The 18,337-nt window shown below is 41.2% G+C and overlaps 1 protein-coding gene across 1 annotated transcript in view; it reads right to left on the minus strand.

Moving 5' to 3' along the window:
* The window catches only part of arhgef11 (Rho guanine nucleotide exchange factor (GEF) 11), a gene marked incomplete in the record, with an annotated part of 22,794 nt that extends 5,112 nt beyond the window's left edge, over window positions 1–17,682 (minus strand). The window contains 33 exon segments of the mRNA XM_036210933.1: window positions 72–254; window positions 333–408; window positions 485–633; window positions 708–825; window positions 1,480–1,605; window positions 1,684–1,760; window positions 1,880–2,020; window positions 2,093–2,241; window positions 2,374–2,424; window positions 2,538–2,735; window positions 2,802–2,934; window positions 3,045–3,074; window positions 3,223–3,316; window positions 5,001–5,127; window positions 5,218–5,241; window positions 7,095–7,217; window positions 7,513–7,609; window positions 7,699–7,741; window positions 8,757–8,855; window positions 9,818–9,922; window positions 10,005–10,073; window positions 10,654–10,740; window positions 10,877–10,914; window positions 10,991–11,039; window positions 11,120–11,227; window positions 11,312–11,383; window positions 11,453–11,634; window positions 11,707–11,764; window positions 11,839–11,888; window positions 13,009–13,113; window positions 13,197–13,288; window positions 13,569–13,583; window positions 16,458–17,682. Of these exon segments, the coding sequence (XP_036066826.1) occupies window positions 72–254; window positions 333–408; window positions 485–633; window positions 708–825; window positions 1,480–1,605; window positions 1,684–1,760; window positions 1,880–2,020; window positions 2,093–2,241; window positions 2,374–2,424; window positions 2,538–2,735; window positions 2,802–2,934; window positions 3,045–3,074; window positions 3,223–3,316; window positions 5,001–5,127; window positions 5,218–5,241; window positions 7,095–7,217; window positions 7,513–7,609; window positions 7,699–7,741; window positions 8,757–8,855; window positions 9,818–9,922; window positions 10,005–10,073; window positions 10,654–10,740; window positions 10,877–10,914; window positions 10,991–11,039; window positions 11,120–11,227; window positions 11,312–11,383; window positions 11,453–11,634; window positions 11,707–11,764; window positions 11,839–11,888; window positions 13,009–13,113; window positions 13,197–13,288; window positions 13,569–13,583; window positions 16,458–16,492 (3,103 nt within the window).
* Between the last annotated feature and the right edge of the window lie 655 nt (window positions 17,683–18,337).

Genomic DNA, 18,337 nt, shown 5'->3' on the forward strand with positions numbered 1-18,337 from the left:
AAAAGACACGCGGGAATTTGTCAGCTCAGGGTCAGAAACGCAACAACTACTGAAGGAAACTCATTGGGCACCTGTGGCAACCGGGCGGACCAGCAGGGAGTCCAGCTTCAGCAACGGGCTGAAGGAGGTCTTACTGTCCCCGCTAACCCCGCCCCCTCCTCCTAACCAGCGTGTGGGATATCGGAGCTGCAGACGGTCGTCGGGGCCTTTCTGCAGGAGGACGAGGACGTCTGCCAGCAGCAGCGCTAAAACTTCTGCAGGAGGGAGGCAGAAACGCAATGAAACAAAACTAAAAACAAAACAAAAAAATGAATCGCCATGGCAACACTCACCCATCTGCTTGTCTTTGCCCATCTTCCACGTGAGCGAGCCTTCATGGATCATCCTCTTTGTGGTGAGGTCCAGATTCTGTGTACGGAGAACAAAAGCCAGTTCTGGTCATCTGTAGATTTGACTCTAACGACCTTAACACTAAGGTGTTGACCTTGAACTGAGGCCCGGGGTCCAGCCTGCGCTGGTACTGGCTGAGGCGCTGCTGCCGCTCGCTCTCCCTCACGTTCTCGTTGACATTCTGCAGAATCCTCCGGCAGCAGGTCTGAGCCCGCTGCAGCGCAGGGAGGTCGGCCGACGAGGCTGCAGAGAAAAAAAATCGAAGCGTGAGTTTTGCTGGAATCCTCCTGTGGGATTTCCAGATTTGCTGCGCTCACCGTCGGTGTACTTGATGATGTTGTCCAGCAGCAGAGGGTACTTGGTGAGCCTCTGCATCTCCGACACCAGCATGTCTTTGAGCTGCAGCCGCCGACACAGCGGACTCGCCTCGCACTCCTGAACGCAAAACAACAGACCGTTATCAGGTATTTATACATTCTGCATGTGCAGATTAGACATGTTTAATGTTTAATGAGTTCAAATCGATGCAAAGAAAAACTCATCCTACAGAATACTTGTAAACACAACAACGTTTTTTCTTCTTATTCAGTCTCTGATTTTAAAAACCCACCCTGATAAAAATGCTGCTTTTTGGTGTTTTTAACGTGTTCTTCCATAATTTTTCGGACGATGGAGAACTTAAATTCAGCTCAAAACTGCATTTCTGAGTATTTCTTCTTTCAACAAATTGTTGGGAATTAGGAGCAAAAAATGCCATTGTGACGGAAACAAAAAAAAAATCTCCTAGCTCTCAGCAACGGGGAAGGGAAAGGGGGACGGGGTTGCCACCATGTTATTTAGTCAGATTTCCTTCAGGAAATCTGACTAAATAAAAAGAAAACCCTTCAAAGATTAATTTTGTGGCGTACATTTTATTCTACTGTAACATTAAAAATGAGTTTCCCACTAAGCCACGCCTTCAAATCACAATTTTCTACCCATTTGTGTAAATAGTTGGATTTTTCCACAAGTTTCCACACAGATTTCAACAAACTCAATACTCTGATTACAGAAGTCCTGAAGATAAAAATGGCAGTGGTGTGTGTGTACCTGGATGAGCTGAGCGAAGCGAGGGTCTTTCCTCTTTTTGTTCTTGATGAGCTCCTGGGCCTGAGACTGCAAGCAGCAGAGCTGCGACGCCTGCTCCTGAAACTCCTGCCCGGCTGCATCTTCAAACTGAAAGCAGCAGCGGTTACCACACCAACCGGACCTAAATACCGGGTTTAAGCGAGAGAACAGAAAGGCTCAGCTCACTCGGGCCAACATGATATCTCCGATCTCCTGAACGACGGGAACCTCCCGGCGCTTCTTCATGGCCTCGCACAGGTTTGCTGGGAAGGACAAAATCAATTAGCTCTACGATTGAATCAGTGAATCATCTTTACAGCACAGCTTGACAAACCCTGAGCTCCGAGCTTCTAATAACAAAGCTCCTTGTTTTCCTGCTCACCGTGGAATTCGTGGACTTTGGGCAGGTTGGGGAAGATGCAGGCCAGCTCCTCAGAGTTCAGCACCGACCTCATCTTCTGGAAGAAGACCCGGTCAAGGACCCACAGCGTTCGGAGGTGGGACACCTCGGTGGTGTAGAGCTCTGCCAGGATTCACAGACAGACGGTCAGAGGAGGTCTGACACAGACAGAGGTGAGACTGGAGCCCGTCGTACCGTAGATGACAGCCTGTCTGTCCGTCTCCCTGGAGCTGAGCTCTGCCAGGAGCTGCGCAGGAACCGTGTCCTGCCAGTTCTGAGCGTCGCAGAGCTCCTCCTCCAGCACCGCAGCGTCTGGTAACAGAGCCAGCGAGGAGTCCACGCTCCTGTCAGGACACAAAGGAGAGCCGTTAGAGCAGGTTGATCACTTTCAGCCGGAATGACAGTGAAGGCGTCGATTCTCTGTCTTCCTCTGATCAGTGCTGGAGTCTCTGCATTGGGGACATTCGGGGACTCACCTGCGCCTAGAGAAGCGGGGGGTGTATGGGGGTGTGGGGTTGTCTACAGACCTGAGTTTGACAGAGTGGAGAGAAGATGGCGTAAGGATAAGACCTGCACTGAGGGGGGGTTGTTGTTTTTGGGAGGGGGCCGACAGAGCAGCAGCTTTAGGACAGACGTTTACCGCGCAGAGCTGCTGGACGCAGACGAGGCGCTGTGGTGCAGCGACCGCAGACCCGGCTGCTCCTCGCCGCAGTCCTCCATGTCCACATCGCTGCGGGAGCGCGGGACGAACTCCGCGCCGGGGGCCCCTCCCCGCCGCCGGCCCTCGCCCTGGGCCTTCAGCGACCCGCTGCGGGCCAGACGCACCGAAACCATGGGGCTGCGCGAGAGGAACGACAGTCAGAAACAGAAAGGATCCTGGAAGGTTTGGGGGTGGGGCATGCACCTGTCCGGGCCTTCCTCTCCTAAACTGCTACTGGAGATCTGCTGAGGGTCTGTGGGTTCTCCTCCCTCCTCCCCTGGAGTCTCCGAGTGGTTCTCAAAGTGCTGGATGATGTTCTTCACGCTTCCGGGCCGAACTGCACACAAAACGGAGTTCAAGCTTCAGGTCGACTTCTGCCGAAGGTGAAACAGAACCAACTGGACAGAGATGTGAGTGAAGAACCACAGACTGAACGCAGACGAGTACCTTCAGTCGGGGACAACGGGACATGGAATGCTACCAAACCACAATGGACCAAAAAAAAAAAAAGAAAGTGGAATCAGTCACAGAACGGATGGAGAAACAAAACATGGCAACACGCGAGAACATAAAAGTGATTAATTTAATGAAGAGCGGAGATGAGCTGCAGCAAACTGGACTTTACTGGACTGAGACGTCGTCCGCGGTTTCCCGATGTACTTCAGGATGGGGTTCCTCTTCTTATCCTCCCCATCCTTCTCCTTCTTGATGCCGCTTGTCTGTGGAGTGACGAGAAGGAAACGCCACAATGTTAGGTCATTGATTTATTGTGTTTTCACATCAACGTGTGTTATTATTAATGTGTCACAAAACTGTAGGTGATGGAGGTTCTTCTGCTCGTTCCAGTATTCCCCTTTAAAGCTGCACTTTCAGAACAGCAAATCCATCTTCACTTACACCAATAAACTTTCACTTTAGTCATTTAAAAAGTAAATAAGGTCATTTTTAAGAATTGAAGTTCCACTTTTGTTCAGTTTATGTCACTAGTTGTGTGAAAAGTATTTCTTAAAGTCCCACTCAACCATTTTTTTTTTTTTTTTTGCAAAATCGTTCCCAGTAGTCTTTTAATTATGATTGTGCAGGTTTTACCCAAAATCAAAAATCCTTAGTTGTTTTTTAAGTGATATTTTATGCCCAGCAGAAGCACCTCATTAGATATACAACTCTGGGTTGTGGGTGGGATTGTTGACAACCCCCTCCCTGTCGCTGAGATCTCCGTTTGCGCGATCATGCGCGAGCTTGTAGCCTCAAGCTAGCATTAGTGACGCAAAAATAACCGATAGGATCTGGTGGCACCAGGTAAGACGGTGGCAGAAACGGAACTTACCTAAAATCATTAGCTGGAAGTGGAAATTCTACAAGATTTTAGAGTTGTAGCCACTTCTATTAACACTTTTAGTGTTCAGGATTAGCTTAAAAAAACCATATATGTTAAGGTTATTGATTATATTAGTCTTTTTCAACCGAAATGTGTGTTTTCTTGGACTTCCTTCTGCTTCCTAATGCTTTTCTGCCACCAGATGTCCCTCAAATAACGACGAGAATGTTGGATCAATCCAGTCGTACGGTTTTGAGCCTCCTCGGATGAGCACATGAGTGTTGACGGCTCATCATTTCTCGCATACCTAAGCGTGAGCAGGTCAGGCGGCGCGCAAGGGAGCAGAGGACAGACATTTCAGTAACTGCGTCATTAGTCTGAGCTTTTTCAAGCATCTGGTTTTCTGATACAACGAAATATGAATTAATTCTCAGACAGTTTAAATCATAAACTCAGTTGTATAGGTCCTCGATTAGGAGAAACATGCTACAAGAACATGCTAAAAAAACACACAAAAAAGACGATTTTCATTGGATAATAAACAAAACAGGATTTTAATGGAAATGTGAAAAATAAATGAATATTAAAGTGAATGTCATCAAATGGATTCACTGTTTTGACAGTCATCCCATAATGTTGCCTCTAAACTGGCTGTGCCTGTTTAGTTAGTGTTAAATGTACATCAGAGGTGTGTTTGTGTGTTATGCTCTGCTAAGGATTTAAGTCCAGATATTTTAAATCTCTTCTTGTTTTTTAAAATAAATATTCTTAAAAAGTTTTTATAATGTTGAATATGGATTAAATAGGATTATAAATATATTCACTTGTTCCACTTTGACTTACCTTTAACAGGAAGTAAAAAAATAAGGATGTTTTCAACTTCCTGTTTGGTTAAATAAAGCTCAAGTAACATAAAAACAATAATTCTGTCTGTTGCATTACTGCGACATTAATGAACATACTGTATATATATGTATATATAAATATGATCACCCCCACACACACACATATATAAATACATATACTGTATTACTGTGTTTAAATTTGTCCTCCAGAGAAAGTGTTTGTGTTTCCCTCAGTCTGACCTTTCTCGTCTTCAGGAAGGCCAGCCACTTGTCCTTCTCCGCACTCAGACCCGGAAAGATCTTGGAGTCTCTCAGCTTGATGCCGGAATGTCGCAGGTACAGATGTACAGCTGACGCCAGAGGAGAACTGATGGACCAGAGCGAGGAGAGATAATGTAAGGAGGAGGGAAGAAAGTCTTTGAGAAACCCAGAAGATGAAAAGTCGTGAGAAACGTACCTTCTGTCCTCTTCATGCTTTGATCTGGAACAGAAAACAACAGATGCTGAAAAACAGCTGCAAATCCTCCACTAACAGAGAATCAGACCCTCGGTCGGGCGAAGAGGCCGTCATGTGACGGCGCTCCCGGTCATGTGCTCTGAGGGAACTGGCATCCTGACCTTTGTGAGGCTCCGTCTGTGGCTTTGCAATAACTCAGTTTTATGATGCTCATAATCAAAAGTGTTGCCAGGCAAACCTGAGACAACAATCTGAATGTGCTCAGGTTTCATTTCTGAACAGAGACTCCAAACAAAACTGCAGTTGATGATTCTGAAGCAAAATAAGAAATTCTCCAAACTTGATTCCTCATTTTAACTCAGTTCTTCACAAATGCATAGGGCTGGGTATCGTTAGTAAAGATTCAAATCACCCGAACTTGGATCGATTCAGATTTTTTTTCTATTCTTTCGATCCACATTATTCAATTTTGGGTCAACATATTTAGACACATTAGTTTAGAAATACATAATCTATATATATGGTTTAAATATATTCATATTCATCTGTTACAGTTCACATACCATAAAATGTATTAGTGAAATAATAAAGAAATTGTTAAAACCATACAGTTTTACATTCATTTTAAAACAGAGAAGCTCCAACATTGTTCTGCTTCTCCTGGAGGGCGTTTCAGTTTGGCCACTAGGTGGCGATTGCAGTATAGCATTACACCTTATTCCAGAAGTAGAAAGTATGAGCAAAAAACTGGGTTTTAGAACACAAATGGTTACTTTAAAAATATTTCCTTAAAAGTTTATAAAAATGTTTATTCAGTCAGCAATGTTTTCAGCTTTAGCCATCCTATGGGAAATCCCATTATACGTTAGCATCGAGCTAACAGATTTAAGAATTATGTGTTATATTATGTGTTATATCTTTACTTTTATGGATCGATTATTGATCTATCAAGCTTAAATTGATCAGATTAATAAATCAATCCTATCAACCCAGGCCTACAAATTTAAATACTTGACAGATTTCCTTTATTTCGTGTTATTCCCATTTTACAGCAACACAGTTGATTTTCATTCACTACACGCTTTACAGAAGAAAAAAGAAAAACAACCTAATGAACACTTTGGACATCACCACCTTCATTCTCAATAAATAAAGATTTTTCTTTTACATTTTTTGTAACAACTCTTTGTCCTTTACTCTGTCCTAAATGGTTTTGAGTCTGCACTAAATTTAACAAAAAAAAACTAAAGAGTTAAAGACCCACTCTGATAAAAATGGTATTTTTGGTTTCTGTAGCATGTTTTTTGTGGCATTTTTTAAATGATGGAGGACAAATATAAATAAATTAAGCTTAAAATTGCATTTCTGAGTATTTATTTAATTAAATTGTTGTGAATCGGGAGCAGACAAAAAAAATGCCATTTGAAAAAGATCGTATTTGTGATGTAGAAAACATGCTGAGCAACCAATCAAAAAAATAATTGGAGTGGGAGTTTAAACTTCTCACTGATGCCAAAGCTGATCCACTACTGTAAACATGTAGTTACTAAAGTCAAAATCCCCATCTGCCAGAAGGTTAACAAACGTTTTCTCTATTAAAGTCAAAGTGAAGTCAAAAGGATTTAGGAAAACTGCTGATGGAGGTCCCACATTTTAAATGTAAATAGTAAGAGATCTTCTTTGTTCTGTCAGAGATTTAAATGTGTATAAATCAAATGAAATAACACTCCTAACAGTTTAAAATGCTCCTGTTCTTTAGTAGGAAGGATATAAATTCAAAAGAATTTTTTCAAGTTCAAGGTTTTGGAAGTTTCCGCATGTATGTTTCTTAAAATATAAGAAAGAAGAAGAAAAATCAAAATAGCAGCAGAACTTACAGAACCTCCCAGAGGGCGGACACCTGTCTGTCCACCACCTGTCTCTCTTTGGCGGGGTCTCCGTCCAGCTGCCGCAGGTCTCCTTCTCCAAACAGAGAGCCCAGCCCCATCATCTGCTTGTTCCTGTCAAGACATGAACCAGAACGTCACACGAATGTCCCGCTGCAGAAAGTTTGATAACATTTTTTTTGATGATGGATGTTTTCAAAACCATAAATGTAAAAAGAAGCTGTAAGAATCTGCTGAACAGACTCAGAAAACTGAACTGACAGCTTTACATTAAAACAGCACAATAGTACTTTTTATGTATATACTAAGTAATTAGTGACTTGGTTTACACTAAAAACTAAAATATGCAATTAACTTTGATTAAAATTGTAACCAAAAACTAAATGTCTGGGAGTCAGATCTTCTTCACCTGTAGTCCTGAATCTGGTCCTGGATGTCGGGCAGCACCTGCTGCTGCAGCTCTGACAGCGGTCCTCTGATGTCCTCCTGCGCGTGGAGTCGACTCTCTGAGGGCAGAAAGAGACAAAAACCGACTCAGATCGCACGGATCCACCACCACGCTCCAACGAAAGCAGCTAAAGTTCTAAAGTCTTACCGATGTCCGACAGATACTCCTCTCGCACTTTGATTTTCAGCGGCTGAAAGTGAAAAAAAACAGAACTAAATGAACGGAAACGTCAGTGTGTTTGAAGAGGAATCTGCATGATGCTTTCAGGAAACATCCGACAAGATGGAAAAAGACAGCAGCAGGTCTGAACCGACACTTTAGAACCTTAAAGGTCACATTACAAAAATAAATGAATAGTAAAAACATGTAGTATTTAATCTGAATCTGTCAAACTGCCTCATTTGATCAGAAAATGAGAATAAAACTCCTCAAGGAAAAGATTCAGAATATTCTACAATGTTTATTTGTCATTTAAAGGCATTTTTAAATAGAAAACTAATAAAGAAAGGTCGACGTAACCTTAAAGTTAAGTGGTACAAATTATCATTAATTTGTAGAACAAACTGATCATAATTAACGGAAGAGAAATTGGTAAAAAAAAAAAAAAGTCATAAATTAAACGAGATGTTTAGATAACACAGAAAACTGAGTATTTAAAAGCCTAAAAGATCACATGGAGCATTTATTTATTTAAAATTTGTTGCTTTTTTAAAGTCGGTGAAAACTAACAAAAGGCATTGAAGCCACGCCCACTCTGCAACGGATCGCTTCAGTCCTAACTTCAGATTTAGAATTTCTTGTAAACAAAACTGCAAACTGATGAATTCGTCAGTGAGAAATTAGGATTTGTTTATAAAATTGTATTATTTTGTAAAAATTCAAATATTTACTGTTTGCATTTTTATTAAAGAAGGATTTTTATGAAAGAAGCAGAAGAAAAAAAACGTCTGTTTTAATCTCAGCAGCAATCCATGTGCTTTCTGTGTTTAGTTTGATGGCCTTATTTTATGAACGTTTAGCTCATAAGTTTACTCTTGTGTCAACTACTCTGAATATTTATTATTTTTGTTGACAATAAACGGATTTCTCCACCTGTTTCTGTTCACAGCTCAGCGACTTCCTCTCTGACTAAATAAGAGGAAAAACCTGCAGTTCCGCAGACATTAGTGTCTGCAGCAAACCTCCGCAGACGTTTCTGGACTTACAGCGTCTGGATCCAGGAAATGGGAGCAGATTTGAGGAGCGAGGGCGCGCGCGTCTTTAGGGCTGGAGCTCAGGTAAGCTTCAACTGACAGGTAAAAGAGCTGTGGAGGAAAAGAGGAAACACCAAGGAAAAGCAGCAAATATCAGTATAGAGACATCAGAGATCAGGAGGGCAGCGTTGCCAGATTTGAAGAGTTTCAACACAGTTCAACTTCTTTTGGGTGGCCTGAAGACATTTAAATAGTTTTCAGAACAAATAGTGATTCTCCTGCAGCTTTCCGTATGTTTTGACACTTTTCAGCGATTTCAGCAATCTTGGTTTCAAAACATTCAGCTCTTTCAGGATACAACTGCGTGATCTTTTAGTATTCAAAAACTTTATGGTTTTTGAAATATTGAGCAAAATGTGCCCCAAGAAAATGCTCAGAAATGCTTTCAAAAACTTTGTGCACTTTAAAACTTGTGAACTGGTGCACCATTCAAACTTTAGAAAGTTCAGAAACTATTATGTTTTTTTTAAGGTAATTTGGAGTTTAGCTTTAATTTTTGCAGAATGTTAGCTGTTTTTGGCTAACTTGGACAAGATGCTTAAATATTGGCAATTTTTTTCGTCATTTTTAGGCTAATCTGGAGTTTAGCTAATATTTTAGGATTATGCTAGCTGTTATGGCAAAATGTTTCCTTTTTTTCAGCTTACTTGGTATATAGCTAATATTTTAGCAAACTTTCGGCTTCAACATTTTCAGCTAGCTATCAATTTTCAGCAGCCACATCCATCTTACTGCATTCACACTAGCATTATCGAAAGTAATATCTAGATCTTTTTGGCATTTCTGCTTTCTGTACTTATAATACTTATAATATACTGTACTTATAAATATACTGTACTTATAATATATATATATAATAATGTTTTTAATTACACACAAAACAATCTCACAGTTTTAAGTGTTTAAATGGACTTAAAGCTGATATTATAAGTCAGATCTGGCAACCCTGGAAGTGTTGAGTCAAACTAAAGAAATATTTCTGCTGAAAGGTGTCACTGAGGGGGGGTACAGACCAGCGGGTTGGGGTCCAGCAGCTGCGTGAAGACGTATCTCATGAACACGGTCATGTGCGCCGGTCGCGACTTCAACAACTCGATGTCCTGAAACGGACCGTCCATCTGCGAAGACGCACAGCGAGAACAATGAGAGGTCGCGGTGGGCGGCGGGGGTCAGGACGGAGCAGAGGGATCACACAAACACCTCATTGAAGGCGTAGCCATCATCTTCTTCATCCTCTTCCTCGGGGCCGATGATCTGAGGTTTCAAAGCCTGGAAAACACAGTTTAGAAAAAGTTTTTGACATCTTAAAAGACGAATAAATAATGAATCCTCCCCTTTACTGTCGAGTGAGTTATTAAAAATCTTTTTATATTCGTCAAATTGTTGAAATTTTATTTGGGCTTTATAGACCAGAAAAAACCTAAATGTTTATGTTATTGTCCACACAGGATCAGTGTCAAATGCAGAAAAAGATGTAGCTTTTTTGGCTAACCTTTAGCAAATTTTAGCTCAAGTGTTTACATTCTTTCCACTACTGTAACTCTTCAAGCGTTAATGCAATTAATGAAACTCCAGCAGATTTTTTTACTGATGGTGGACTAACATGTTATTTTTTATAAAATGCCTAAACAAAAAAAAAAGTCCTGAAACCTTCCAGGTTACTAAACATAACTCCTCACAGAACAAACTGTTTAGCCAAGTAATGAAAATAGAAAAACTAAAAGAGATAAAAACCTGAAGAAATTTGTGAACATATAAACTCTATTGAGCTTTTAATGCTAATTTCCTCTGAAAGCGACGTTTCTTCAGCGCTGATCGGGTGAACAGAGATGCGGCGCGTCGGTCTCACCGTGTCACCGTGTGTGTCGGAGCTCTGGCGCCGGTGATGGGGGTTCCTGGAGGGGAATGAGGGGGAGGAATGGGGACTCTCAAAGGGCTGGGGAGGAGGAAGAGGTAGAGGAGGATGAGGAGGAGGAGAAGCAGGGCGCAGAGTAGGATGAGGGGTAGAGGATGAGTGGAGCGTGACACACACACATGCAGCCTGTGCTGGCGGATGACAAAGCCACACCCACCTCAATGTCTCCCTCGCCAGAGTCCAGCGACAGCCGCCCTGTCAATGATAGGTCCGTGAGATGATGCGTTCAGGAGCGAAGGAATAATGAGCATCTCAAGATGCAGACACTAACCTTCTCCTGCTTTCACGTAGCCTGTAGTGGATTCTGATCGGGTTCCCTCCTGAAGAACCAAAAACCTTGACTGTTTCCAGAATTCTTCTGTCTCATGCATTCGTGTGTAAACGGATGTTTCCTGCTCACCAGATCCTGCTGGATCTTGATCCTGACTTGGTGGGCTCTCCTCTTGGCACTTTCAATGCGCTCCTCCAGTGATGGCGATGGATTCTTCAGCTGCTCATCCATCAAGTCCTGAAAAATCAGACGTCATTCGTGGCATCATCATCATAATATGCTTTCAGGAGCTCAATAAAAAGCCGGTAGCGCTCCTGTTACCTGCAGTTCCGCCTCCTCCTGCTCCAACATTTTCCTGAGAATCTGAGTTGCGTGTTTTTGCACTTCTGGGTCCTGCAAAACAAAAGTATTTGTTTCAAAATAAAAGCTCCGCTTCCTTTTAAGGGGCTCCGCTTGACTCACCTGCAGTGGTGTGGGTAACGTGATTCTTTGGGATGGGGTGCTGTTTAAAGGTGGAGGGGGCGGGGTCTCTCCAATGACAGACGTTCTCTGATTGGGTGTGAGGTAAGACGGGAGGGGCTCTAAGGGCATGGAGGCGGCAGATGGGGGCGGTCCTTGTAGTGTCAGGGCCACGTACGGCCCAGCTGAGGGGGGAGAGGTTGATTAATAAATAAGAAAAACTTTTCCAGCTTCAGTCCGGCTTCTTTAAGACTCACATTTGATGAGCTTCACCACCTCCTGATGGGTCATGGAGGACACCAACGAGCCGTTGACCTGAAAGACAAGTCGATTAAAATCCAGAACGTCTCACCCCGACAGTCTGAATGGCCTCAGAGAGCAGTTTGAACCTTGATGATCCGGTCGCCCTCCTGAACCCCGGCTTTGACTGCAGCCCCCCCTGAAAAGGGACAAACGCAGTTCAAATGCAGGCTTTAAACTAGGGCTACAATGATTAGTCGACGACTAATTTAATAGTCGATTAGTCGTTACTTTATATTATATGGAGTCAGAGTGTAGTAAAATTGAAATTTATATTGGCATTATGCTAGCTTGTTGGACTAATTTGGCATTTATTAAGGCTTTTTAAGCTATTTTGGAGTTAGCCAATATTTCAGCTACATGCTAGCTGTTTTGGCTAATTTAGATTGTGTACGAATTACCCCCTAATCACTTTCTAGTGCTGTCCAAATCTACTGATTCTAAATTGAGTGTGCTCAAAATTTCCAAGAAGAGAAAAGCTAGCGTGCATCAATGCTCACTAGATTAGCGAATATAGACCACAATGCATTGCGATCGAACAATTTCAAACATAAAAACGTGTTTAAATGCAATATTTGAATAAACCATCCATATTTTCACCATCAGAACACAGCGGAGTCATAAATAAATGTTGTGAAATCTTCGTATTTATTCGATTTTCACTTTGTAAAATCGGTGACGTCATATCCAGTGTTCAGGAAAACGAAAGAAAAATAGTGAGCATCGTGTCAGAATTACCTTTTAAATCCAGGGCACTATATAGTCCCGCACTATACGGTTTTTCAGTAGTTAGGGGGGAATTCGGACACAACCTTAGGCTTTTTTTTTTTTAGGCCATTTTGGAATTTAGCTAATATGTCAGCTACATGCTAGCTGTTTTGGCTAACGGGCTTTTTTCAGTTTTTTAGGCTAATTTGGCTTTTAATATTTTAGCTGGCTATCAGCTTCAGCCTTTTTAGCTATCAATTTCAGCATCTTCAGCAGCCAAATTCAGCTTAAAGCATTCACACTAGCATTATCACAGGTAATATATATATATATATATATATATATATATATATATATATATATATATATATATATATATATAGTTTTTAGTCAGTTTAAAGCTGATGATGGTTAAAATGTGTGTTTTACGTCCACTTTAAGCATGACCCAATTAGTCGACTAAACAGAAGAATAATCGTTGAGTAATTGACTATTAAAATATTTTTTTGTTGCAGCCCTACTTTCAACATACAACCGCAAGTCGTTCTCACCTGGTCGCACGTTCTGCACCAGCTTGACTCTCTCTCCACACACGGTGAAGCCGAACCCGAGCTGGTCTTTCTGCACGATCACACATCTCTGGACCAGTCCAGGACCTGCGCAGACAGACCCGTGATGTAAGAACACTCAGCATTGCAGAACACACGACAAGCAAATCAGTCTAGAATTTCAAAATTACTTGAGCCCTCTGCAGAGACGTCGGTCAACAGCTCCCTCTGCTGGTTCCCAGAGGATTTGCGCTCCGAGTCTCCGATGGTCAGACTGCTGAGCCTGCGAGGGGAAACAGAGCATCTCTGTGAAAAAAGGAGGCCCGACACCTCGGCGTATCAAACACTGTAAAGTGGTGGGAGAGTAGCCCTCTGAGGGCAATGCTAACTCAAATCAAGATAAATCAAAACAGAGAAGCCAGACCAAAAAGAAAGAAACATTTTTTCATGAAAACTGAGTAAAATGAAGAAAACAGGAGCAGTATCGACACAGACTCAGCTGTACGGGGTCAAAAACTTTATTCACAAACAGCAAAAAAGGAAGCGAAGAACTATAAACTCACCAAACAGCGAAAGGGCTGACAGCGAAGCAGGAGAGGAGAAAACAAGAGAAAGACAGAAAGAGAAAGAAAAGAAAAAAGAAATTCAGCAGGAAGATGTTAACAGAAGCTCCAGCAGTTCAGTGCAGACGCAGCATCAGTCTGCTCTAAGAACAATCCAAGCATCCGTCTGCCCTGAAAGCAGGCACAGCATTCATCAGTCAGAAAAATCCTCAGCTAAAGACACACAGCTTTCACTCCAGACTGAAAACAGTCGAGCATTTTTATTTATAAAGCAAAAGAAAAAATGTGATGAGGAATAAAAAAAATTGCCCCTCGTTATAGAAAAAGCCTTTTTTTACTATAGAATTCAAGCCCTTCATATCTTCTAAATTCTTTGTTTACCTTCTTAATCTTAACAGATAAATATCCTCTTATAGATATAAAATATTACTTTTTTTGGCAGTAAAGTTCAAAAACAAAGGTGTTCTGAGCACAAAAATTGTGACTGAAGTTCAACACGATTTGACCCAAAACCCTGTTAGGCTTTAAAAGAAAATGTTTCCTGAAATGACGAATTTTCAGAATAAATGTGATTTTTTCCTCTGAATCAAAGTCACTCTCACGCATCTCCAACCTCAACAGATTTCACTTATTTGAAATTATTTACACGTTTAAAAGTAAAATGAAGAACATAGAAAAATTGTTCCTTTTAAAACATCTAAAACTGAGTCGTTTAAAGGAAAGAATGAAGTAATAAAATGAGCTGATTGATTAGTTTAAAATGAAAGCAAGGGAATAAGATTGAAATATTTCACTAGGAAGAGCTGATCTCAGAGTGCTGGAATATAAAGACATCCGGAGACGGGAAGATAATTAGAAGAAAAGGATGAAAGTGTCAGCGTTCTGTTCCGCTGCAGAGGCTCCTGCGGATGATTTAACACCGAGGCCGTTTTTCTTGTCAACCAACACAAACAAACAGCAGGGTGGAGCAGTAAACACAGGCGGAGGGAAACGGTTGATGACAGGAGGAGGTGAAGGCGTTCGGCACAGGTAGAGGCAACACAAACAGACAGGAACACGCCACATTAGTAAATACGTATGACCAAAATAAAGAAGTCACGGCATGTAGACGTTTTTCACAAAAACTTGCACTGGAAACCGAGAAGAGTAAAAGGTCTGGACTTCATGTGAACCTCACCAGGATTCACTTCCTACTAAGTAAAGAGATCATGAGAGCTTCCTCATCTTGGAAATGAAGCGTTTAAAGGAAACAAACTAGTACAAACCACACAGGTTCCTTAGCACGATATTTATTTTACTCTGTAAACTTTAAAGTCTCACTCTGATCGTTTTTAATGGATTGTAAAATCGTCCCTGTTGTCTTTTCATTATGATTAGGACGTTTTTGGCCCAAATTGTAAAAATCTGCGTCGTTTTCTGGGACATAGTTTTCTGAGAGTGGCAGGAATTCATTAAAAATTCACCTCTGAATTGTGGGCGGGACTTTTGGCGCAGAGTAAGCCCACCCACGTCCCGTTCATCCGTTTGTTTACACTCATCCTAAACCTAACGTTACGATCCAATAAAAATGGCGAGCAATATCGGAGCTATACTTTTTTAACCAGCTTGGCCAAGGAAAACAAAGACGTTCATGGATCTAGTCGTCTACAAGTGGATGCATCAGGATTGAGAGGAGCAGGAAGCTCAAGCTATTTTTTTCAGCTATATGCTAGCTGTTTTGGCTTACCTAAGCCTTTTTTTGTTTGTTTTTTATAATAATTTGGCATTTAGCTAATATTTTAGCTGGCTATCAGCTTCAGCATCTTCAGCTATCATCACTAGAATCTACAGCGGCCAAATTCAGCTTATGGCATTCACACTAGCATTATAACAGGTAATGCTATATATGTTAAAAGTTACGGTTTAAAAGTTTTAAAAATGTAGTTCTAGAGTGTTCAATAAATGTTTATCCTGTTCGGCCCGCGAGCTAAGGTGTGTTTTGGATTTTACCCCCTTGTGTGAGTGAGTTTGACACTCCTGCCTTAAATTGTGCAAAAATGTATTTTGAATGCATGTTGTATTCGAAGATTTGTTGGTTTTCTCACAGTCATGTGAGAAAATTGTGAGAAATCATTTTTTCTATTATTTCAACACAACAAAGTCTGTGTTTTTCTAAGTGAATGTTTTTCCCTGAAATACATCAACCAACTGGTGAAATTGGCAGTAAATTAGGAACAAAAGCCACAATTTTTAAATAAAGATAGCGTGTTTTTGTCCAGATTTCATATAAGATGCTAATCCAAACTCTTCAAGCATCTGCACTGCGTCTGGCCCATCTGTCAAGTTTTAGAACCCTTTGTGGTCCACGAGTCAAAAGGTTTGCCCACAGCTGCCTTACACTGTAGCTACAAGCTTTTTTTTTTTTAATAAAAAAAATGTATTTTAACCTTAATTTTCTTCATACAGGAGACAGACAGGAGTTTCTCCATCATCACAAAAATGTGACAAGACCATGTTAAAGACATAAATATTCTACTTTTCTACTTTCATTATCGTTATTGGCATCTTTCCGGAAAGTATTCGAAGTGACAGACCAGATTTGCATCAGCTTGGAACACACACATCCATCCATCCATCCCTCTTAGAGATCTTCAGTGTCCAACTCCAACCCATCAGCTCTAATCACATCTTATCCTCTTGGCACCAGCAAACACCAACCAGAGTTTCCACTCTGAATATAAAAATGCGTTATTCACCGACTCCTTGTAAAAGCAGTTCTATCACCTCGAAGGTGAACCTGCCAGACTTGTTTCCCTCACAACCAGACAGGAACTGATTCCCATCAAATCTAAAGGAATTGTTTTATTGTGGTGTTTGTTCTGTGGAACACCAGGATCTGGATGCAAATACCTGTCCAGCGTGGAGGAGGGCTGGCGGAGACTCATCTCTGCTTCCTGGTCTGGGTTCAACAGTGTGGCTGGGCCCGTCTTATCATCATCACCACCTCTTTCCTGTTCTGTTTGTAGTCCGCACAATGGAGCTCTGTGTGATCAGACCTTGAAGCCACTTGGAAGCTGGTTCAGCTCAGACTCCCTCCAGTTCCCATCCCCAGTAGTTCCTGACAGGTCAGGATTGTTCAATAAAGTGTCAAAAAATGTAAAAAGTTGAACCTAATAGTGATTAAACTAAATGACAGCAGTAGCAGCAAGTGGATAAAGACTTCCTTGACGATCATCAATCATGAATGAATGAATCTGCCTCACTATTCCGCAGCTCTCCTTCACCTGCCTTTTAGTTTAATACTATTTCCTCACAGATAAAGTTCCTGCTTCAACATCAAAACAGAGATAAAGATAAAAGCGTTGAATATTTAGTGATAATCTACAACCAAAGCTGCTCTCTCTCAGGCTTGTTTACATGTGGAGCTCCAATCGGACATAAAAAAAAAACCTAAAAAAAAAAAAAATCCACCTTGAGGAGACTTTCTTCAGCTTCTGCAGTGTTTCGTGACTACAGGGGAAATAAACAACCATGTGAATTATCTAATTAACTACAATCTTCAGCGGCCTCCTACATCCAGCCAGCGTTAGCTTGCTAATGTTAGCAATGCTACCAGGCCGCTGTCAATCCGCGGCATGGCGTTCGACCTCTAGCCGAGTCTAAGATCAACGTCCCCGGCTTGCGGCTGAGAACACGAGCGCGAGGCTAGCTAGCTAACCCGCTACGCCTTCAAAGTAAAAGAGCCGCATTCCTTGAGCTCTCCGTAAGAGTAATAAACTGTCAGCGGCTGTCTGACAGAAGACAAATTTCAACTCGCAATATCTAGTAGCCGCACTCTGGGAGCAAAGTCAGACACAAAATTCCATGTTAGCGTGTTAGCTTGGAGGACATTCCAGCGAAGCTCCGCCTCACAGCAGGTCTTCTCCCCGAACACAGGTGCAGAACAGAGGGAGCTCTTCTTCCGCCGTCAGCCGGGAGAATCCACGCTTAAGCACAACATCCACCGCATGTATCCACTGTCCTATAAAGTTCCCATCTCAAGAGAAAAACAACATTTTCTGCGTGGAAAGCTTGGTGTCTTGACTGCTGATCATCCACTGTCTTCAAAATCATCAATACAAACAAGCGGGAAACAGCGCCCTCAAGTGGACGGATCTACAAAGTGCAGGAATTCTTGATGCGTTCACTGATCCAAAAATTTTCGGATTTTATTTATTTATTTATAAACTAAAGAATATGCTTACTACAGGAACCAAGTTTTTAATATTTAGATTTCAAGTAAAATACATATTTGGCATTTTTAATTTACCCAAAAATGTTCAATAAACTCTATATAAATTCAGTAACAAAGCAACAATAACAGTTTTGATTTGTATTCACACTTTTTATTTTATTTTTTTATACCATGCTGTTTTGAAGCCACACCAGTTCCTAACATAGTCTTCTGAACTGTAATACTTATGTTATTTGGCTTGATTAAATCAATGAATGACACTTTATCAAGGCACCAAAGTACTTTGCAATAAAAAGTACAAATTACTTAAAAAAAGACAAATCAAACATTGAAAATTGAGCAAATTAAAAAATAATTTAAATACAGTAGCATAAAATTGCATCAAAAACACACAAATTTAATGAAACAAAATAAAATAAGATGCGACCAACTACTGAGTATTAAAACAGAGTATTGCATGAAAGCACTTGCAGTAGGTACCTCAGAATTGTAATGAACTTCAAAAATCCAGGATTACTGAATACATCAAAAATACTTCCACACCACACACAAAAGA

This window comes from Oryzias melastigma, unplaced genomic scaffold (assembly GCF_002922805.2).
Source record: "Oryzias melastigma strain HK-1 unplaced genomic scaffold, ASM292280v2 sc00313, whole genome shotgun sequence".
NCBI lineage: Eukaryota > Metazoa > Chordata > Actinopteri > Beloniformes > Adrianichthyidae > Oryzias > Oryzias melastigma.